The sequence below is a fragment of the Ornithorhynchus anatinus genome, chromosome 20, assembly GCF_004115215.2.
Source record: "Ornithorhynchus anatinus isolate Pmale09 chromosome 20, mOrnAna1.pri.v4, whole genome shotgun sequence".
Lineage (NCBI taxonomy): Eukaryota > Metazoa > Chordata > Mammalia > Monotremata > Ornithorhynchidae > Ornithorhynchus > Ornithorhynchus anatinus.
The window spans coordinates 18,922,990-18,946,869 of NC_041747.1; the positions used below are offsets into that span (position 1 = coordinate 18,922,990).

The window sequence follows — 23,880 nt, forward strand, 5'->3', positions numbered from 1 at the left end:
GGCTCATTTTCTCTCAAAATGACACCTCGAGAACGGTAGTAGCGTGGAGAACGGTAGTAGCGTGGGGAATGTCTTCCCCCATCGAACCCCTGAAAACCAATGTGAAATTCTTTACAGGCAATAGATGTAATGACCGACATTGCTTATTTCACATCGTTCAAGCTTTATTCAAGTCACTCAAAACGTAACATCGCTAGGTTAAATAAATGAGGACTAGTAAAATGACTGAGGCTCTGCAGGAGACTGCAGGGGTATAACTCTGATCTGCTTTCAGGGGGGCGGTTTTTCCATGAGTGACGAATTCGTCCATTGCTGGCTGCATTTAGAGGGTCCTACAGTAGGCTAGCTCCTCCTGAACCCCTCCACAGACCTCTGAACTTCTCTCCATTAGGCTTGCCTCCTTTCATCTTTCTAAATTCCATTGTTCTCCAAGCATTTAGCACAGTGATTGCACACAGTAGGTGCTCAAAAGTAGCACTATTCCTACTTCTTCATCCACTCTCTAAAAAAGGGATGCAAGACCTTGGAAGATTCTAGCCAGTGGCGGAAACACCGTGCATTTGTCATCTGTTTCGGGATTTTAAAGGGATGGATTGGACGGTCAAATGTTGATACGGTCCTCTTTAATAATGATAATTAGGGAGTTCAAGTGCCTATGTGCCAAGCGCTGTGCTAAGCTTTGGGGGAGACACAAAACACTCAGATCGGACATAGTTTCTTGCCACACATGAGACACACAGTTAAGGGGGTGGGAGGGAAGGAGATCAGGCCCTTAATCCCCATTTCCCAGTGAGGAAACGGAGGCACGGAGAAGTTAAATGACTTGCCCACGGTCACAGAGCAGGCGAGTGATGGAGCTTGAAAGGGATGGAGCAGTCGAGAAGGAGCTTATAGTCCAGAGGAAGTCCTCGAACGTGTAGTCCTTTTGAAAAAGTTCACATCTAAACTAACATATCAGGAGAGAATTTAATCCAGGGAATAGTGCAAGATAAAGTTTTGAATAGACATGTGAAAACCAGGGCTCACTTTAGCGGGTGTTTCAAAAAGAATCTCTCAGGCGGTCTTACCTTCATCATGACGTTGACTTCAGACACTCCAGAGTTTTCCAGCCAGAGGGAACAGAGTCGGAATATCCACATGTCATGTTCTTCTCCACTTAACAAACAGCTAATGTAGTTCTCAACTGCTTTACATAGGAAACGTTTCCGATCCTCCTTCAGGGCCCGGATTGCACATTCATCCAGCTCCAGCTCCCGCTGAACCTTCACGGTGTATCTGGTGTTGGAGGATTAGAAAAATGGAAAATCCGACTCATTTACAGAGCTCCGACCACACCCAGGAACGCCCTCCCTCTTTGTATCAGACTCTCTTCGTATCGTTCACACTCCCCACCTTCAGAACCATATTAAAAATACATCTCCTCCAAGGGGCCTTCCCCGCCGAAGCCCTCATTTCCTCTCCTCCCACGGCCTTCTGCGTCGTCCTTGCATTTTGATCTGCTCCCTTTATTCACCCCCCCCTTAACCCCGCAGCACTTATGTACATATCCAGAATTTACGCATATCCATCTCCCCCTTTAGACCGTAAGCTCGTTGTGGGCAGGGGATAGTGTCCGTGTCTCTGTTACAGTGTACTCACCCAAGTGTTTAGTACGGTGCTCTGCACGCAGTAAGCGCTCAAGAAATACGACTGATTGATTCCACACCCAGTACGCCCTCCATAAATACCACTGATTAATTCTACCTCTACTGTATTTTCCCAAGTGCGCGGCAGACACACACAGTAGACGCTCAATGAATACTATTGATTGATTATCCGTGAAAGCCATCTTTTGAGAGCTCCCAGAAACATCATCAAGGACTGGTTGCTACGGAGCAGTGATGCGACTAAAGCTTGCCCTCCCCTTAAAAGTCACAAGTCTCAGTGTCGGCAGCATCATCTTAGAAAATGAAGGACAGTGCTTCGGGACGTCCTACAAATCCTCCTGACGCTACTGTTCTTCGAAAGGTCCAGAAAAGTCATTCCCATCTGTAAAAGTTTTCTCATCTGCAAAATGGGGGTGAAATACCCGTTCTCACATTACCTTAGACTGTGAGCCCCATGTGAGGACAGGGATTGTGTCCACTGATTATTTTGCACTTAGCCCAGCATTTAGTGGAGTATCTGGCAATCAATCACTAGATCTTATCTACTGAGCGGTTACTGTGTGCAGAGCACTGCACCAAGTGATAAGGAAAGTACAAAATAACAGAGTCGGTAGACACGGCCCCTCCCACAAAGGAGCTTACGGCCTAGAAGGGGAGTCAGACATGAATATAAATAAATGACAAATGTATACATAAGTGTTGTGGGGCTGAAGCTTGGGTGAGCAAAGAGCGTACTCAGTGAGAGTTTCCCCATCACCACAACTATCATTTTTATTTCCCCAAAGTGGCTTTTCCCTCGTGGTCCTTTGTTCACGATCCAGTAAAGGTTATCAGCTAGGTAACTGATGAATTATCTCAGCTCAAATACTACAGTCTGAACTCACTAGCCCGGCTGTATTCTCTCACTTGCCCAGATTACACAATTACACATTCCACAATGATCTCTCCCTCGCTGTCTGCTAATTAGCCAGAGCTGGAGGCCGTCATTCAAGTTACCTGCTCATCTGGACCCTGTGCTCCTTTATGAGGCCCACCTCTTCTTTGGCTTTCTTCAACAGAGCTTGTTTGTTCTCAAATTCTGATGAGTTCATGTAGTTCTCAATCCTCTGGTACTGAGTATCAGAGAAACGGGCCAACGAGAGAAAAGCCTTCCGCTTTCCACTCTTAAACTCATCGCTGCTGCCTCCGTCCCGACGCCCAGCGATTTCCACTGCCTGAAAGGAAAGGCAGACAACAGTAGGGCCACATACCACCTCAGTTGGTGTCAAATGTGTGAGCACAAAAACATCGACTGGGTGAAAACTCTCTCTCTGGTTCTGTTGTACTCTCCCAAGTGCTTAGTCCAGTGCTCTGCACACAGTAAATGCTCAATAAATATGTCTGACTGAGGATACGGTGTTTTCATACTGGTATTTTTTTTGGTGCTTTTGTACTCTGCAAATACCCAAATGAAGTATTTTTCTGATTTTTCGCAAATGCAATCCAGAAGTAATCAGGAATTGCACAGAGCTATGCCTGAAAGTCCACCTATTACCACAGACTATAAAACAATCATTTTCCACTTAAAAAAAGTCAGATTTCTATTTCTTATTTTATTACATTTCTTTTATTACATTTCTCTTCCTGCACTGGGAGGAAAGGTGAGGGAGAAGCAGGAGATGACTCACTCAATCATTCATTCTTATTTATTGAGCACTTTCTGTGTGCAAAGCACTGTGCTCAAGAGTACAATATAACAACAGACAGACACATTCCCTGCCCACAACGAGCTTACTGGACCACATTTTCTGCTCCATTTTCTACTTTCCCACAAAGAGAGCATTTCTCTATCTATAGAATGGGCATATAAAAATAGTTTGGGACTAAAATATAGTAGGGGTATAATATTTATCAAGTGCTTTCTTAGGCAGTACTAATAGTGTTTACTAAGTGCTGGGAAACGGCATACGGATGGGAATTACAAAAATCCTTAGATTTATGAACAAAGGATGAATCAAAGATTGTTTAAAAAGGTCTCACCTTTTCTAAATATTTCTTCAAGATAACTGTCGGGCTTTCCAAGCATGTTTCCGCTAACCAGTTTCCACAGACTCTCAAACACTCTGTGTGTATTAACTGTAGGCGTGAATCATTCTTGACATGGGAAAAAGGATTAGTTTTTCAACAAAAGGATATTTGGTACAAAATAAAAGGCTTAAAAAAAATCCACCCTCCCATCGCAATCACCACTCTTTGATAACAGGCCGCTTAAAAATGATAGTAATAATAATAATAAAGTGCTTACTATGTGCCAAACACTGGACTTTAAAAAAAAATGATATTTAAGCACTTACTACCCTGCTTTTTCATGTTTTCAATCTTATAGTGCTTGATGGTCCATAAAGTTCTTGAGCTTTTCAGAGGATAGGTACTACAGAATGTTGGGAAGTTAAAATGTCACTGCCGCTTCTAATTTATAGCTCCAGAACTCATCAAATAAACACAATTACGGCCACAGAAGCGCTGCCCTAAACATAGCAACATCAACTGATATTACTCATCAGTATTCCTTTGCATTTAATATTAGTTAAAAATTTTTCAAATGCTTTACAATATGGGGTCACAGAATCTACCATACTACCACTATATTTGAACAGCTTTCCATCTAATCAATGTTTTAAGATGAAATTTTCCTAATTATCAACTTTTCCAGAGATTCATATTTAAGACTACCCGCAATTACTTTTTGCTGAGTGCTGAACTTTCCCTTTTCTTTCCGACGATAAAACCCTATCCCAGTCTTCAAAGTCAATACAAAAAGCAACCAACCTCTGACCAATTTGAATCCAGCTTCTTGATCATCTGTTTTAGAATATTCAGAGCAAGACTCTGCTCTTTTTTAGCCCAGAAAACTTGAGCTTCCTCTAGCTGCCACGCAGAGGCTTCGCTTCTAGCTGAATTGTACTGTTTGATTTGATACATTGCTCTTTCGGGAAGCTGAAATTAAACAGTGACATCCATAAGAACGAACTCTTCTAGTAAGTTTTCCCGCTCCTTTAACAACATCCCCTTCCCGTTCAAAAATGACCTTCCCTGGACTTCTTACTATTAAATAGAAAGCCCCACAACTTTAAGGAAGGAACTACAGGATTTTCAGGACTAACAGTCAAAATGTTTTCCAGCCTAAAGTTTGGTAACGAGGTACCCCGACGGGAATTAACATTTCTGGATGTGCTTGGAATGAATCCAGAGCCTGGCTCGTCCCCATACTCGGTAACTTCAAAATGAATTTGCAGTTGGTCATCAGTAAACTCCCTTAGAAGCCAACAGCAGTTTAAGACGTACGCAGGCTAAAGGTTCAAGACTCTACCTATTTCTAGTGTGCTGAAATTTTGCAATTTAAACATGCTCAAATTCGTTCCGTATCTTAAATTGCTAGAGCCTTTTCCAACCTCAATCACAATAGGAGGGAGAGGATAAAGGAGGAGGAGGAAGTGACGGAGAAAACAGGAAGCAAAAGAAAAGGAGAGAAAGGAATAAGGACAGAGAGTGTGAAAGGGAGAGGGAGAAAGAGGAAACCGGAGTGGCAAATACTTATATTTCAAGTGAACTTACTAATCGCACTCGGACCCGCCCCCCTTGCCCAAATTAGACCTGAGGACAGAGGGAGCTTGTCTCAGAGAACACTCCGGCAGTTTTCAAAGGTCATGTTTCTTTCCCTGCTACAAATGCAGCCCTTTCTACTTCATTGTTATTTTGTAAAACTAAGTGCGAGAGGATCTTTTGATTCAAATACTAGACTGTCCTCTGGACTGTAAGCTCACTGTGGGCAGTGTCTACCCACTGTATTATATTGTACTCTCCCAAGCACTTAGTACACTGCTCTGCACACAGTTTAAGCGCTCAATAGATATGCTTAATTGACTTAATTAGGGCACCTGACACAGAAACTGGGATCCATGGCTACCCACTAGGCAGGTCAATAATGCCCAGCAAAACCATTTGCTGGGTAGCACCGGGCCCTGGATCAAGGTGACTGGAGAGCATCTAAAAAGAGTATTGTCCTAGGAGTTAGTGATTCCCATAATTTTAGGACAGCCTGAAAGGATTTCTCAAGAACTAAGATGGAACGGGTTATAACTGAGCAATAAAGTGGTAGAAAGGTATCTTAAAAAAATTAAAAAAAATTACCTGGGTGTTTCTGGCAGTCCGAGCCAGCGTGGAGAGTTCCACTAGATGTTTTGTGAGAATGTCCTTAACACATTCTCTCTGGGAATGCTCTGTTTCTTTTTCTATCAGGATCTCCAGGATGACTGTTCGCAGAGCCATGATGGGCTCCTGGAAACCAAAGTCACTGTCCTTGAGAAGCTGGGACTGTCTCTGCCACTTCAAATAAACTTCGGGGAGCTGTTTATCGGGGTCAGACCTGAAACCACAGAGTCCATGAGATCTCAAGCAATGCCACCCAAATAAAATGAAATGGCTTAGAAGATCAGCTGGCCCTAAAAGATTCCCATCTAAGGGAATCAATCGACCAATCAATCAATAGCACTTTTTGACTGCTTTATTAAATATTAAGTGCTTGGAGGCTTTCCCTGCCCACAAGGGGGTTTACAGTCTAGAGGGGGAGACAGATATTATTAGAAATTATGGATATGTACAAAAGTGCTCCTCTCTCAGGGTGGCAGCTGGAGAGTTTCCAGTCCTCTACCAGTCTCGGCTACGAGAGGGAGAGTCAAGCTGAGTCCTGTCCATTCCATTCCTAGCTTTGCCAGTGGCTAGAGAGTGGAAGGCCATCTGCCACAAGTCAAAACTCACCTGTGCTGGTCTCACATTTCCTCCTGCCTCTCCTTGGATGTCCTCCTCTCACTTCAAACTGTAACATGTCCAAAACAGAACTCTATCTTCCCACCAAACCCTGTCCTCCCCCTAATTTTCCCTACACTGTAGACAGCATCACCATCCTTCCTGGCTCAAAAGACGGTAACATTGGACCATCCTTGACTCGTCTCTCTCATTCAACCCACATAGTCAATCTATTACTACATCCCGTTGATTCAACTTTTACGACATCGCGAATGTCCGCTTTTTTCTCCATCCAAACACCTACCACTTATCCAATCCCATCTTGATTACTTTATCAGCCTCCTCGCTGCCCTCCCAGCCTCCTGTCTTTCCCCACTCCAGTCCATGCTTCACTTTCCCACCTGGATTATTTTTCTACAAAAGCATTCAGTCCACATTTCCCCACTACTCCAGACCTTCCAGGGGTTGCCCATCCGCTTCCACATCAAAGAGAAACTCTCCCACTGCCTTTAAAGCACTCAAGTCACCCTGCACCCTCCTACCTCACCTCGCTGCTCTGCTACCAACTTAGCCCACCCGCTTCACTCTTCTAATGTCAACCTACTCTCTGTCCATCCATCTCGGCCATCTCACTGCCGACCGCTCGTCCACATCCTGCCTCTGGTCTGGATATCAGACAGACAATCGCTATGCCCACCTTCGAAGCCTTTTTGAAGGCACATCTCCTCCAAGAGGCCTTCCCTGACCAAAACCTCATTTATTCTTTTCCCATTCCCTTCTGCGTCACCCTGATTTACTCCCTTTATTCACCTCTCCCTCAGCGCCATAGCACTTACGTGCACGTCCGTGATTTATTTATTTATTTAGTGTTTGTCTCCTCCTCTAGACTGTGAGCTTGTTGTGGGCGGGGAATGTGATCACTAACTTTGTTGTTCTGGATACTTCCAAGCGCTTAGTACAATGCTCTGCACATGGTAAGTGCTCAATAAATACAACTGATTGAAGCAATCATACGTATTGAATGTGTACGGTGGGCAGAGCACTGTATTAAGTGCTTGGGAGAGTACAATATAACAGAGCTGGTAGATACATCCCCTGTCCACAGCGAGCTAAAAGTCTAGAGATAATGGTAAGAATGTCAGAAATAATATTATATTAGATATATTAGAAGTAATCTAACATAAAAAATCATTTACAAGGAAATGGTAAGACTATGAATTTTGGATACTTTTGCAAGATGTCAAATGGATCTAGACATACCTGAGAAAAAGTTGTCCGATTTTCTCCAACTCTCCAATAGCCTGCAATCTACTGAGTGCGGGGTAGAGGGAATATACAGATTCCAGGCTGCCTTTACACAGCTCTTCCACTTCCTTCACCCTGGTCATAGAGCAGAAAAATGTCTAGTTCTTTTTAGAAATCCCTTTTTAAGATGCAAGGCCCATGTGTGACATAATTTCAATGGCAACAGAAGACAACAGAGTATATTTTGGGGCCCAGCTGGAGAGAGACATCGTAAACAAACTGAGATCAAAGGAATTCCAACCCACAGAATGTATTCCGCGATTAACTTACAAAATGTAGTTATGAACAATGATCATCGAGAGATATTACTGCACTTACTGGGTGCCTAGAAATCTAGAGATCCCGCTTCACGATCGATTGTATTTTGCTCAAATTTAAAGGGTCCAACAGGAAACAGGAAATTTAAGAAAAGATGATGCAGGCATTTCCTTTTTACCTGGCATATTTGAGGGTTTGAGAGAATGCAGAGAACTCATTATCTCTTAGAGACTGCAAAGCCTGGTACAGAGATTCATGGTAGCCAGGTTCTTCTATCTCCTTTCTTAAGATTTTTGAAAAGGAAAAAAAGAGAGGTTAATTTGCATTTTTAACAGCTTTGGGAATCCTATAATGCTCGGATACACTATCCGCCAGCAAAATATTATGTCGTTTAAAGCACTCAATTATCTTGGCCCTCTAGTCTGTGAACTAGTTGTGGGCAGGAAGTGTCTACCAACTCTGCCGTATTATACTTGCCCAAGTACTTAATCTCCTCTCGGGGTCACACCTGGAGAGTTTCCAGTACCCTAACAGTCTCGACTACGGGAGAGTCAAGCAGAGGCCTGTCCATTCCATTCCTGGCTTGGGCAGTGGTTAGCGAGTGGAAGGCCATCTGCTACAAGTCAAATCTCACCCGTGCTGGGCAGCAGCGGCTCGGGACAGAGTCGAGGGCGGAGACTCAAGTTTACTGTGCGGAAGGAGGCAGTGGTAGACCGCTTCCGGACTTTTACCAAGAAAATTCTGTGGATCCACTACCAGAAGGATTGCGGGTGGAGATGGGGCGTTCTGGGAGAGATGTGTCCATGGCATGGCTAAGGGTCGAAGACGACGCGACGGCATAAGCAAGACAAGTGCTTAATACAGGGCTCTGCACACAGTAACCGCTCCATAAATACGACTCTCTGATTGCCTAAACTTCATATCCTTTGAATTAAATTGCCCAAGATTATTACTTAATTGTTGGGAATTCTGATCACAGGACCCACACAGAATCCTCCATGGTATATGGTGGCCAAAGAAAGGACTATGATATCTCAGTCATTTGTTCAGTTTGTGCATTTTGTTCTATATGAGCAATTTTTAGTTTTGCCAACCTGAGGACAGAATCAAAACTTCAACCAAATTCTGATATAATTTTGCTGGAGGACACAATTAATTAAAATATATGAAAAGTACACAATATTTCCAGGAGTAAAAAATGGAAAATTATTTTTATGCAAACAGTAAGTGCTTAATAAATGCCATTAAAAAAAAGTACATCAAATTTAAGTGTCTAGGTTTGGATGGCTAGGGAGAGGGGAGGATGATGCATTTTAACATAATTCCTTCCTTTGGTCGCCCTGCACCTCCCAGACTAAAAATATTCATGTGCTGCCTTTCTTGGCATATCCTAAATTCAGTTTATTCATTTTGCCTTTTTCCTCACTGAATAGTCTTTAAGGAGAGGAAGGGAATGCGAGCCCCGTTTCATTGCTTCTTACCAGTTTTGGGCCTCCGTACTTTTAAGCACATTATAATTTGCTTTCTCCACACACCAAAAAGTAGGCTAGCATCCAGTGCGTGAAATGAATTCATGGGGGAAAAAACGGGAAGTTTCTTACTTGCTGGGGGTACAGAGATCCCACTGCATGTTTCTCCAAGCTGCCTGATAACGAAGCTCGTGTAGCTGAGCACACCACTCTTCATTTTCATTGTCCAGCCCCTTTAAGTATGTAGAGAGAGTATGGCACAGTCCAGAATTCTGAAGGGCCTATGTGTGGGGGGCAGAACGAGAAGAAAGTGGACACAGATTAGCGAATGGAAGAGGTGATAGAAAGATTCCTTTCAAAATACACATTCCAACTTTTTAACCCTCCCGTTCTCGCTAACGGCAGCTACTGAATGTGTAGATTGTGTCACAGCCTAGTGACACAGAGAAGCCATAAAGAGCACAATGGTCTGTTGGTGAGAGCTTGATGAGAGAGACACGGAGAGAGAGAAACAGAGAAAGAGAGAGAAGGAACAGAAATTCACCTCTATTATTCCTGCCTGGCGGGTACACGGGGACAGTGTTGTCTCGAGATCGTACGTTACGAGAGCTTTCCCCCACATTGCCTCATGCTCGTAAGTTCGTATCCTATGATTTAAAAATAATTTATTTTAGGATAGCAACCAATTTACAATGCAGTTCCATAGCCCACCACCAACAGCCTCTTGGGAAAACGTTCTGAAAGTCTTCTAATCGACACGATACATCCTCATATCAGGGCATTCTGAGGCCCCTGGTCAGTCTGACTCTCTCCCCATCTCACTTGATCCCACCGCTTTAATCGTTTAATACCTGTGTGTGTGTTTATAGAGCTGTAGTTGGCTGTGGCCTTCTCTAATTTGCTTCTGTCAAGTGCACTTATTATAAAGGTAATTCACCTCTCACAATCCTTCCTCTCAGGGGGAGACAGAGGAGAACAGAGCGAGAATCATGGCAGCAAAACCAAGAGCGTGGCCCATGGTGAAGACAGTAGCCAAAAGGATAAAGGAAGATTAGTGTCATTGGTAATCCTGGAGCAGGCCATTTCAGTGAAGAGGGCTTCAGAAAATGGATGATAAGAGGTTGTGAAGGGAGCGTGAGGAGGGGAAACGGAGGCAGGGAACGTGTTCGAGAAGTCTGGATAAGAGGCGGGGGAGGGAGACGGGACCAAAGCTGGTGGTGCAAGGTGGTCAAGGTAAGTTTTTTGCTTTTTATTTTTTTTAGGAAAGGGGAGACGTGGGGGAGTTTGAAGGCAGAGGGGAAGGGGCCAATAGAGAGTGAGAGGTGAAAAGTAGGGGTGTAAAGGAAGGACTGTAGGCACAATTGATTTTAGAAGGTGAAAAGGTCTAGGGTCAGAGGTCTAGAGGGAGGGGTAGATTTTGAAAGCAGTCTTGCCTCAGCAAGGGTACCGAGGGAAGGGGACAGGAATCCTACGAGACTGGGAAGGGACGGAATTGGAAAGGAAAGTTTGGCCATTATTCTACTTCTCTTGAAAACAACTGAAAGTGTTTGAAGAATGAAAGCATAAATGTAAGGGACTGAGATTACTCGGAGAAGGCGACAAGAACTCTTTCTTCCCCACGCCCGAGCTCATGGAGCTGGTGCTGCATGAAAAGTCCAAGAGGACACTCAATCATAAGATCGACACTGGTTATCGGGATTACCGACTAATCCCAAATAACAAATCATAAATTGGAGCGAGTCAAGCAAATGTTAAATCAGGACCACAGCTCATTCATGCACTGTTTACGACCGGACTCTTAACGGATGTAAAAGATGAGACTAATCAGCAACTTAAACACAGAAAAAGGGGGTGGCATTTGGGATATCTTTTGTAAAGATCAGAAGTAACATTAAAAATATCAGAAAGGATTACCTTGCTAGGGGCTGCAACATCTTCCCTCCACCACAGCCGTAAAGGCTATCAGGCTCTCCTATACTTCTATATATTTCCATGAGGAGATCCTAACACATCACACCACAAAACAGCAAGAGAACGGACAAGGAAATTCCATTCAGAAATCAGGAACCAAAACTACACAATACTACGTGTATAGGATACATGTAGGTAATCCGCTACCTGGACAAATTCCAACATTATAGCTGCACATTATAGGTGAAATCCCAATAGAAAAGTCGAAACAATTCAGGAAATCATTCCTTATACCAACTTGTCATAGCAGAGAAAGTGCTGCGGTTGTACCAGTTACGAAGGTGTTGGCAGCCATTAAGTTGGGAGTTCCAGAGTTAGCAATTAATCACGCTGCCCTCAGTTCTGCCAGGACACAGGTTTTCACTACGTGTGTGTTTCGGGTGGAATGTGACAGTAAGATTGGAGGACATTCTTCAGAGAGAGCACGATGGTACCGGAAGAATTGTCTGTGGACCTGGGAGCGGTGTCTAGTATGGGGTGCCTGCTACAGCAATAGTTTTTCTTAATGTGGAGTCCTGTAAGCACACGACACCTTCGTTACTGAAGAATTGGAGCTGGGTGTCTATCTCATCTGCCCAAATGGGCTAATGGTTCTGGCTTTCACTCTCTCTTTAGCAAAATTACCTACTGACACTCATGTCGAATATCTTGCACGTGACCTTCCTCTCCTCTAGTTACTCCTCATAATTATGGCTCCTACTAGGTGCTGGGCTAGATCTAACAGTCCACTATTCCACACGGGGCTTAAAATCTAATTTTCTCCCCTGCTCACTGCTTCATATTAGGAATCCGATTACGCACGTCAGGCTGTCTCACCTGTAAACTTATTCCGGTTTCTTCTCTACTTTTCTCACTCAAACTGGAAATTGTGGTATTTTGACTTCCTTCTTCAAACATTGGACTTCGGCTTGCTGGGAAAGCGGTTCTTTTAAAAAAGAGGAAAAAAAGCTGTTTTATACAAGGGAGCACACCTATGAGAGGGGCTAATTTTTTGCCTTAGGTTCTATGAAATACCACCACTCGATCTTTTGGAAGAATAAGACCCTGTGATTTGAGTGCTGCAGAAACCTAATGAAATCTTAGATAGCCAATATTAAACTAGGCAATTTAAATACAAAACAATTTATACCCCAAACTTCTTTGTTATGTTTTGATATTGACTATACATTCGGACCACATCAAGAAAAGTAGATGCTTCCTCCCCTTGATGTATTTATGACGAAGTCTTTATCAACTGGTTAACGGTTCAAGACCTAATAGCTAAAGATGTATTAGTATTTAATACAATTCAATTGTATTTACTGAGCACTTACTGTTTGCAGAGCACTCTATAACATCAATATAACAATAAACAGACATATTCCCTGCCCATAATGAGCCCTGAGTAACATCCACATTTGAAGAACAAGAAACTAAAACTTGGAAAAATTGCCAAATGTGGAATCAAGAAAACATGATGGGTCAGAAAGGCTATAAACACTTTGCCTCTTCAGTTCAATAATAATGGTTATGGTATTTGTTAAGTGCTTCCTAAGTGCAGAGCACTTTTCTAAGCGCTGGGGTAGATCCAAGGTCGTCCCACGTGGGGCTCACAGTCTTAATCCCCATTTTGCAGATAAGGTAACTGAGGCACAGAAGTTCATTGGCTCGCCCAAGGTCACACAGCAGACAAAAAGCGGGGCCGAGATTAGAACCCGTGTCCTCTGACTCCCACGCCCGTGCTCTTACCAATAGCTATGCTGTATCTCTCAACTATTTGCGTATGAGATGATGATGAAGTGAGAGAAAATTTCATTTCATTTTAAAGCGTTATGGAAACAATATTTCTACTTGGGTGTCCCGCCGACACCTCAAACTTACCGCGTCCAAAACAACCCTAAAGCTTCACCGCCAATCCTGCCCTATCCCTGACTTTCCCATCACTGTAGACAGTGCCACCATCCTCCCCGTCTCACAAACCCGTAACATTGCATTATCCTCGACTCATCTCTCTCATTCAACCCGCATATTCAATCTGCCAATTGTCCTGTCGGTTCAACCTCCGCAACACCACTGAAATCCGCCCTTTCCCCTCCATCCAAACTGCTACCGTGTTCATCCATTCATCCATTCGATCGTATTTATTGAGCGCTTACTGTGGGCAGAGCCCTGGACGAAGTGCATGTTGATCCAAGCACTATCCCGTCCTGACTACTGTCTCATCCTCCCCGCTGACCTCCTTGCCTCCTGACTCTGCTGCCCGGATCACTCTTCCACAGAACCATTCAATCTAACTTCCCCCCTCCTCAAGAACCTCCAGTGGTCGCCCATCCATCTCCGCATCAGAAAGAAACTCCTCACCATTGACTTTAAAGTACTCGAACGCTTCCTACCTCACTTCTCAGACTTCTTACTGCAACCCAGCCCGCAACCGTTGCTCTTTTAATATCACTGTACCTCCACCTCACCTATCTCGCTGCCTCCCTTCTCCGAGTCCCGCTTCTGACCTCGAATCCTCTTCTCCTTCACATCCGACAGGCGATCACTCTCCCCATTTTCAAAGCCTTATTAAAAGCACACCTTCCCCAAGAGGCCTTCCCTGACTAAGCCCTCATTTCCTCTTCTCCCACTCTCTTCTGCATCACCCCTGCACTTTGATTTGTACCTTTTTTCACCCTCAGTTCCACTGAACTCATGTACTACCTAACCATAATTTATTTATATTGATGCCTATCTTCTCCTCTAGACTGTAAACTCTTTATAGGAAGGGAACGTGTCTACCAACTCTGTAATACTGTACTCTTCCCAACACTTAGAGCAGCGCTCTGCACACAGTAAGCGCTCAATAAATACAATTGGTTGATTGCTTCAGTGAGACTTTAAACTTAGTTAATGATGCCACATCACAACTGAAGTCGACAATTCTCCATTTTCCAAGGCAAGATGCCTTCCTGTCTGGCTTTTGCCAACGGAATCATTTCTCTTTGAAAATTGAAGCATGCTCCTATCCCTTCACATACATACAATTTTATATATATATGAAATGAATAGAATAGTGAAATGTATAGTGGAGATATATATATATATATATATGGACATATATGTGTTGCAATGCTATACATTTCAATGACGTAAATTAAGCCTGCTTTAGAAGAGGTGTGGAGAACCAAAAATTCTAAATTCCTTTACCTTTTCTGCTGGTCATCCAAGTTTTTCTTATCGGCATAGATTTCTGCGTAGAGTAGTGCTGTGAAGTGAGCCGCACAGGACTGGGCCGCCATGGCCACCTCAAGATAATTCAACTCCAGCCAGAAAGTGTCATCAAACACTGTCTTTGAATGAGGTCTGAGGAAAAAGAAAGTGGGAGTCACTGGCCCATTTCTTTGATTAGACCGCAAGCCCATCAACGGGCAGGGATTGTCTCTATCTGTTGCCAAACTGTACATTCTAAGCGCTTAGTACAGTGCTCTGCACAAGCGCTCAATAAATACTACTGAATAATCCATTTTTACAGGGAAAGGCCTTCTGGGCAGAGATGCAGCTAGCTAGGTAGACGTCTGTGATTAGCCTCCGAACAACCTCTGTTGGCCTCTGAACAACTTGCACTACCAACAGTGGCATATTTCATTCTCACAAATCCTCTGGACTGTGGAGCTGACCTGAAGCCAGAATGAAATACAACAGTTGAAAATATCCAATCCCTTTCACAATTCATAGCTCAGCAGAGAACCATTAATGCCCTGACGACGAGCTTACTTGAGAAACTTAATGAGAGTGGATCATTTTATTACAGTGCTTGGAAATTTGGAAATATTCCTTCACCCAACTGAACAGGAGACTCCCCTCTACGGATAAAATTTCCTTAGCGGGACCAATGAAATGGTTAATGTAGGAGAAAAGCAAAGTACCTTGATTTAAAAAATAAAAAAAGTTTTTATTTTTTAATTTTGTTCCCATCTCCTATTCCAAGCCCCTTCTCGAGCAAGGTAACACTCTTCCCATAAGATTATACATCAGAATACAGTAAGAGTAGCCTTCCTTAGTTCAAAAACCCAAGTAGAGTGAGGTATCTAAAGGGTAGACTGGGCAATCTTAAAGAAGGACCAAGGAGGACAATCTTTGGAGAAGCTAAAAATTATGCCACTGTTTCAACCAGAGCATTTAAAACACAGCAAAGGCAAAGAAAAAAAAAACCCCAAACCACAAATTACCGCCTCTGTCTTCTCAGGTAGTCCACAATAGCGAGCATTGTCCGCCGTGACTTTTTATCCAAGCGTGCTCGCACCAGGAGCTCTGGTTCTGGAAGCAAAATACGATCCATGGGCTTTCTTTTATTTTTTATCGGATGCAAATTTCAAGTGAAAAATTTTCAGCTTAACTCTTCCCTTTGGGTCTGGGAGAGTGCAAACATACCCTCTCTGAGATCTGGTGGGGAAATGACACTCCCTGAATTGTCACTTTGCAGTCACTTAAAATCAATAAGAGAGCTGTGTGCATATTTCACTTCTATTAGGACAGCAGAGGGAGAGAAGAGGCCCAGAACCGTTTTGTTACAAAAGAGTGTTCGGTAGCTAATGGACTGCATCACTTTTGTTCTTTGATTTGTTGAAAAAAGTGACCCAGCTACTAGGTAAATGCATTCCAGATTACTCGCATTAAATGTTATTACTGTGGATAAAATGAGAAATACTTGTTTTCCTTGAGCATGAACTCTTGAGCCACGCTGATTAGGAATCAATGCCACATTATAATGAGGTTGCTAATGATCACACCCCGAGAGTAGTTCCGCTCCAATGAACTTTGGAAATGGTATCTGAAGTTCATTCTACTAGTGATGGAAAACGTGTAGGTGCCTAGCCATCCATCATAATAAAAGTGAATTCATCAATTTTCTAATCCTAGTAACCTTCCCAATGAATTGCCATCACGCTTAGTGCTTAGGACAGGGCTCTGCACAGTTAGCACTCAATAAATACCACTGATGGACAAACCCAAGCCTAGCATTTATGTGTTTATTTATACTCACGCTCCACATTCTTGTATATATATGTTTGTTCAACTATAGGCTCAATAATTACTCTATTTGCAATGTATTTGAATTTGTTCTCCTTGTCGGCAGAGAGAGTGGAAATTTTTTGCTCTGTACTTTGGAAACACATACCAAGCACACTGCACCATGCCCAATTAGGAACTCAAATACCATTACTTTTATTGCAATAATTCTCTTAAAAATCAAACAGAACTTATCAGTACCTGAATCTAAATTTGCAGGGGTAGCCGATCGGCTAGACTGCGTGGAATATTTGAAAAAATGAGTAAAGAATCCTTGGATATGTGTAGACAAGAGATTTCTCCACGATTTATTTGCGTCTTGCAGCAAAATGTCATGAATCAAGTAGGGTAACACATTCTGACAAAAGTCCGTTTTCACCTAGAATACACAAACATATAAAGTTCAGGGGAAAATAACATTTCTTGCCTAACATTCTCAATCTTTGCGACTGCTTTGTAGCCCGTATAAATGACTGGTGGGATACGCTGTTAACTTGGGAAAGCAGAGAAACCAAAAAATTCTAATGCGACTGAAAGGCATGAAATAATAAATGGTAATAAAAAATGCTAGGAAATCAGTATTGTCACTAGGATACTCCCTACCTCAATGCCAGCACCCTGAGCTATTATCATCTCTTTATTTAAGTCTCACACTTTTCTGAACTTCATTCGCGAGCGTCCCCCTTAGCGTTTAAAGATACGTATCTGCAGGTATGTATACGAATGCTCCACGGGCTTGTCTTCTCCCATTAGAAGGTAAGCTCCTTGTGGGCAAGGAACACGCCATCTGACTATTCTGTACTTCAGTGCCCGGCACGGTACACTCCACCAAAAGCAGCATGGCCTAGTGGAAAGAGCACGGGCCTGGGAGTCAGAGGACCTGGTTTCTCACCCTGGTTCTTCCCACTGCTTGTTGTGAAACCTTGGGCAAGTCCCCGAGCTTCTCTGTGCCTCAGTTTCTCCAACTATAAAATGTGGATTAAACCCAACTCCCTCCTACCTAGACTATGGGACAGAAATTACGTCCAACCTGATTAACCTCTATCTACCCCAGTGCTTGGAACAGTCTTTGACAGAGTAAGCGCTTAGCAAATACCATTAAAAACCATATTACTGATAAGTGGGTGCTCAATACATGCTACTGCTACTTTTTTCCGCACTGCTAAGGATTTAGTAAATTCAGAACCACTCCTAGGAGAGGCTCTGTATATACAAGTTACACAGAACACAGAACTGCATAATTTGGAATAAAACCTAGAAACCCAGAGGCATGCAGAGCAGGAGTCCACTGAAGTAAGGGAATTACTTCAAGAGAGAGCCAACAAAGAAAAAGGTAATGGACAGAGAGGAAAATAAAGGCTGTGGTATGGGATTCCACCCGGAAGAATTTTGAAGACAGCAATACACACCACTTACTTCACACATTGGCTTTAATAACTGAAGAACGTCGCTTGTTACTCCGCCGCTGTCCAAAAGGGTGCAAGTAAGCACTCGGATCCAATGTTCGTGATCTCCATTTTGAGGAATCCACAAGCTTAAATCATCTAGGCTTTCCCAAGGATTGTCCCTTTCAATTCTGGGTACTTCTAAAAACTAGCAGGAAAAAAAACAAACACACAGATATTTATTTGCTCCTATTCCCTGCCCAAAGGAACCGGGATGAATTAATCAGTTATGGAAATGGTGAAGACGGAGTCTTCTTTCGAGAATGAGGGATTAACTTTGGTTCTCAGACTTTGGCACCAAAATTCTGTGGGAAGGAACCGATGGTACTGATAGTGGTTTGCACAGCATCCCTCGCTCTCTCTCGTCCCTTCCAGAAACATTCCCACTGGAATGACAGAGTTCAAAGGGCATGCAGGCAGGCTGGGACATTACAGGTATCTTCCAAGTTTTTTTTAAATGTCTTTACAGCCAAAGTGACCGGAACATAGGGCCGATGCAGCGCCCTAACTTAGGCGCTCCTGGGGTCATTGTTGCCCTCACTAGCGTGAGAAGCAGCGTGGTTTAGTCGCTAGAGCATGGGCCTGGGAGTCAAGAAGGCCCTGGGTTCTAATCCCGGCTCTGCCACACGTCTGCTGTGAGACCCTGGGGAAGTCACTTCGCTTCTCCCTGCCTCAGTTCCCTCATCTGTAAAATGGGGATAAGAACGTGAGTCCCATGTGGGACAGGGACTTTGACCTGATTAACTTGTACCTACCCCAGCAGTTAGACCAGTGCTTGGCTCACAGTAAGTGCTTGACAAGCACCATAATTATCATTATTAGCCAGCTATCTTTCAAAATTTCCACGGGGCAAAGTTTCTGCAACCTCATGGGGTGACCTAAGTCGGAAACCTTCAGCCCAGATGGCTCGGCCTTAGCAAGGCTATCTCCTTCTCGTACGAGCCACGACTAAAACCCAGAAGCACGGCTTTGGTCCTGGAAATAAGGACTTCCTTGCCCAATAGAGGTGTCTCACGACGGTGGCCAACCAGTTGGGAAACCGGGCTGGTAAGGGGGAGTGCTGCCGAAGATTCAGGTCCGTCAGCTAATACCACACAGAGAAAGTCTATAGCCTGTCTTGGCTGTTCAAGAAAAAGAACTCACCAGTTCTCACAGGCCTGGAAAGTAATTCATCAGTGGTGTGCTAATTAAAGCAGTCGAGCTGGGCTTCACAACAGCTCTAGCCCTGTAGCTGACTGGGGGGGGGGGGTGTTCTGGAGAAATAGTAAGCTGACTGAATGGCTAAATTGAATATTTGAGATATTGTCCAATCCTTGAATTCAAAACAACAAAATTCGTTTGCATTCTCATGTGTAGAAAAACAAGAAGCCATTTACCCTTTTCTTGGATGTTCTGAAAGGTTGTAGATACATTAGCATAGGGTCAGCTGTAGTCTTGTAAACCTCCCAAAACTCATGTCCCGTTTTTGTGGCCAAAATATTCTTTAAACAGGCGACGGCGGCTGATCGTACTTTGACGCTGAAATGAAAACACAACCACACCGTTGACACGATCTACGTTACACTGCGCTTGGTTTACTGCTCAACGTACATTATCTAGACAAACTGCTCAAAAATTATAGTAAAAAATGCATTTATGAAAAAGTCCTGGACAGGCAATTTGCAGTCATATAAATCTGTTATATGAACAAGAAGCCTATGAAAGCCTAAGGCCATTAACTGTGGAACAGAGCTTGTCGTAACTCCTCAGCTCCCCATACGATCCTGCTTTCTAGGCCCTCGGAATAATGAAATTTAAAGATAGCAGCAATAAGAAATAACTTTATAGGCCATTAATCAACAAAAGCCTTTGAAATCACCATCATCTTTTTTTATCATCATCAATATCCTGTGGACAAAAATGATCATCCCCAACTGGGCCAAATATCCATTTATACAAGTCTAAGCCCCAGAAGGTTTGGTGCAATTCAGAGAAACATTGCCATGGAGAAAAGGTAGTTCCACAATTTTTCCTGCCCTCTTTGGTAGCTCGAGATTTCAGAGATAGCGTCTCCTGGGGTTAGAGATAGCGGGCCCAGGTTTTCCCAAGATGCAGGATTTATTTTGCATTTTCATTTTTTTTTTAATTTGACTTTAAAGTTCTCTTAGTGCTTCTACCCATTCTCTGAACTGGAAGGACTATCTACAGGCAGCCAGATGACAGTTTTCAGGCCCTGGAAGCATCATCTTTGTATTAACCACATTTCAACTCCAGCAAGATGGTTATCAACTGCCTTCTAAGTGATATTTTTGATTTCAGGGACAATAGAATAGTTTTCCTAGAGCTATCTCCTTAGGGGTTTGAAGGCAGCTTACAGTGAAGCTTGGGTGAATTTCCTCATCAATGTACGTGTTCTATGAGAGATGATTTCCTGGATCTGAGGAATAATCCCCATTTTCCGGTGCCTCACCACAGTCTGAACTGCTAGAGTTGCCGGCGTATTCCTAAGCAACTTTTTAGTGTTAGTAACTTGCTTAAGATGTTGCTTCACATCCATCCCATTTCTTAGTATGCCTCGGTATTAGACATCAACAATTCTTTGGGCATTTTGGCAAAATATGGCACTGCCAACAGGTTGAAGTTCAAAGAGGTGCCCTCGATGCCAGCTGAGGAGAGATTTTAATTCAAATGCTCATATGCAGCAACAACTAAACGTGAATTGAGAATGTTGGTGATACAACACAACCTAAAATCCACTCTTCACTGTGATTATAATTAATGCTCATTTCTAAAATCCCCTATATTCTCCTATTCTCTCCAGATCTTTAGGATGAGGGACTGCTCGATGGTTTCATCATCAGAGTCGGGAGGGTTTTTTCACTTTTGCAATGAAAGAGCCCTGTGAAATATTAATGACCTAATAAAACCGTGACTAATTTGAACCTGGAAGCAGTGAGGCATTACGGCATTTTTAATATCTCTCCCTTACAGGCTGAAAGGTTTGTGGATTTATTTCCCAAATAATGTTGGCAACACTGTTGATTTAACAGACAAATGTGTGTATATATATATATATATTTTTTTTTTCATAGAGATTGAACTCACCTGTCTTCTACCAGAGTGTTATTTAGGAGCATCAACATCACAAAAGCCCATTGAAGTTCTTTATTTTCAAATAAATCAAGTGCTTTAGAATAAGATGCATCTTTCCTATGCTGGAGCGCTATGGTGGAGAAATCTATAGGACCCACTTCTCCCAAGCAGCTTCCAACAGCCTCTAGAAACGCAAAATTCATTTTTGTATCTTTGACATTAATCCATTCATTCTACAGAATAACAGTAGCATTTTCCCCTAAAACAAGAAATACAATTCTGCTTTACTAAATTTTATGAGACAGGAGAAAGCTGGATTTCTAGGACAGGAAAAATCTGTATTTCTGTCAGATAGAATATCCTAAAATACTGATACACTGTTCACTGAAAATGTCCTGATTTAGTTTAGTTTGAAGCAGAAAGTACTGTTTGTTGAGTGCTTATTTTCTCTCCTTCAGACCAAAAAGGCACATATACTTAAATGGAGAGCCTAAACATGGCAGTAAACATTCACAATAAACAACACTTAAACCTCACAGTAGCCTTTTTCCTGGGAGCTCAGAGCACTTTCATAAATTTTAATTATCCACTTGTATTTCCAGAGCACCTGGCAAGGTGCAGAGCACTGAACCAAGACTTTAGGACAGTTCAACAGAAGCAAAAGACATTCCCTGCCCTCAATCTAACGGGGCAGACAGGCAGACACATAGTATTTTCCAATAATACGTACAGGAGGCTGTAGCAGCAAGTAGTAAAAATATGACAGGGTGAAATAGCTGAATAATGACTGACACTCAGTTCTGCAATAACATGTGTTTTTCCCGGCATTTTGGCTAGAATGTATTTTAGGAATTAGGGAACTCTCCTCTGCCAAAGCAAGGCCCATATGGATCAGGATATCGCACTATTGGAAGAGACTGCTCTTCCAAGAGGTGCAGTCACAACCGATGACTACCGCAGTCAAAGCTGTTCTGAGTTTGGGATTTTGCAAAAATAAAACACTCACAATAGGGTCCCTCTAGACTGTAAGCTCGTTGTGGGCAGGGAACGTGTCTGCTAACTCTGTTGTACTATACTCTCCCAAGTGCTTAGAACTATATACATAGTAAGCGCTCATTTAATACCCCTGATTGATTGATTATAAGAGAAGCGGAAGCATGGGGATAAAAATAAGTGTTAAGTATAAACGTTTCTTCTAATAATGCACTTGCAAATATGCAAATAACTATCAAATTTACAGATATGTACGTAAGAGCTGGAGGGAGAGTGAGGGAAATATCAATACTAGTAATAGCAATAATCATAAAAATCTACTTCAAAGGGTTATGAGAAATAGATAATTAATCAAAAAGCACTAAAAGCACAGATATTCACAGTGTTGAAGTACTTACCTAAAACTTGTCTTTCACCGGTGTGGTTTACCCCCATCTTGGCTAGCTGCAGCAAACTCCCAACAAGCTTCACCATAACGCCACCATATGGGTTTTCTATCATTACAGAGGAAAACATTGATATTAACATCACAGATTATTATAATTTAGAATATGTGTGCATATACACAAGCAAAAACTGGATGGAAATCAACAGGAAGACATTCACAAAACGAAACCCAGGCTTTCAACTCTGGAATACACAGGATCCGATAACTATTCTGAGCTTCTTTTACACTGAAGTTAGTGACTAGCGTAATAGGAATAGTTTATACCATATAATGTTGATCCTTTTTTTAGGTTACTCATACTGCAGTACGCAAGAAAAATTTTCTTAGCAAGTTTAAACATGAAACACAATGATGAGAGGTACGGGAGTTTATGAAAATGGTGCAGTTTTTCATTACTGGAAAATTGTAATGGTTTTCCCATGTCACCTTAAAGTCCTTTAGGACACTGAAGAAAAAACGAGAAAGATGGCTGACGTCTAATACGGTGCTTTGTTTAGCAAGAGGGGTAGATGTTTAGCGTCAAAGAGACACAAACCCAAGTACCATATTCCACTCCTTATCTTTTCCCCATTCCCTTCTCCCACTGTCCATATCCTCTCTCTAAGTTCCTCCTTCCATCACCTGAATTCCTCCCCTTGTTGTCACTCTCATTCATTCATTCAAGCGTATTTATTGAGCGCTTACCGTGTGCAAAGCACTGTACTAAGCGCTTGGGACAATACAAAACTACAATGAACAGACACCACAATGAGCTTACAGCCTAGACGTGTCTAGTCTCATCATCTCCCCAGACTTGGCCTGGATAGAGGCTTCTAGAGAAACCTGCAGCCATCTCTTTGCACTGCTCTCATCTGGAGCTGCGCAAATCATGCAAAGTATTTAATAAATTTTGGCTTTGCCTATTACTGTACAGAGAAGTTATCCTATGCAAGACTTTCCACCACACCATCCGCACAGTGAATGCAAAAGAAATAAAATGTCATCTAAAATGGATACCCTGAGACTCTTTAATAAGGTCCTTCATCTGATCCTTATGTTGTTCCAATTTTTTTCGAAGATCATTTAATCCTTCAAGCCTAGTCAACGGCAGGGAATCACAGACACTTACCGACAAGAAGTGGTTAATTTCCTAGAAGGGGGAGATCAAATTTTTTAACGTATTATACATCAACACATATACATCAACCAACAATCGATGATATTTTTTGAGCGCTTACTGTGTGCAAGAACACTGTACTAAGTGCTTTGGAGAGTACAGGACAATGGATTTGGCAGACTCATACACACATATATATATATATATAAATTAAATTATAAGGTGCCTAGAAACAAAACATACTATAATAATAAATTTCAAAATGTGAGGATTTTATCTGCTCGGAAGATGAGCTGCCAATAGCAGTGTATTTAACGATAACAAGGGAGAGGGAAGAGGGAGAAACAATTAAAAAGCCTAT

At 42.6% G+C, this 23,880-nt stretch overlaps 1 protein-coding gene and 1 non-coding gene across 5 annotated transcripts in view; one reads left to right on the plus strand and one right to left on the minus strand.

The window, feature by feature from the left end:
- Nucleotides 1-23,880, minus strand: part of ATM (ATM serine/threonine kinase) — an 81,574-nt gene that overhangs the window by 16,723 nt on the left and 40,971 nt on the right. For all 4 annotated transcript variants that reach the window (XR_003753828.2, XM_029047766.2, XM_029047765.2 and 1 more), the window contains 19 exons: nt 23,420-23,552; nt 22,374-22,469; nt 20,995-21,166; nt 19,287-19,428; nt 17,882-18,058; nt 16,667-16,844; nt 15,625-15,712; nt 14,603-14,758; nt 12,251-12,359; nt 11,378-11,466; nt 10,008-10,110; nt 9,596-9,744; nt 8,173-8,277; nt 7,692-7,811; nt 5,817-6,051; nt 4,455-4,622; nt 3,666-3,779; nt 2,643-2,860; nt 1,068-1,275 (listed from right to left, as the gene is read on the minus strand). Coding sequence is in view for 3 of the 4 variants with exons in the window: in XM_029047766.2 (XP_028903599.1) it covers nt 1,068-1,275; nt 2,643-2,860; nt 3,666-3,779; nt 4,455-4,622; nt 5,817-6,051; nt 7,692-7,811; nt 8,173-8,277; nt 9,596-9,744; nt 10,008-10,110; nt 11,378-11,466; nt 12,251-12,359; nt 14,603-14,758; nt 15,625-15,712; nt 16,667-16,844; nt 17,882-18,058; nt 19,287-19,428; nt 20,995-21,166; nt 22,374-22,469; nt 23,420-23,552 (2,760 nt within the window). In the remaining variant the exon portion in view is untranslated. The remainder of the gene's footprint in view (nt 1-1,067; nt 1,276-2,642; nt 2,861-3,665; nt 3,780-4,454; nt 4,623-5,816; nt 6,052-7,691; nt 7,812-8,172; nt 8,278-9,595; nt 9,745-10,007; nt 10,111-11,377; nt 11,467-12,250; nt 12,360-14,602; nt 14,759-15,624; nt 15,713-16,666; nt 16,845-17,881; nt 18,059-19,286; nt 19,429-20,994; nt 21,167-22,373; nt 22,470-23,419; nt 23,553-23,880) is intronic.
- LOC114806000 lies at nt 6,296-6,433 on the plus strand. Its single transcript, XR_003754131.1, has one exon. It is a non-coding gene; the product is annotated as a small nucleolar RNA SNORA7 (small nucleolar RNA).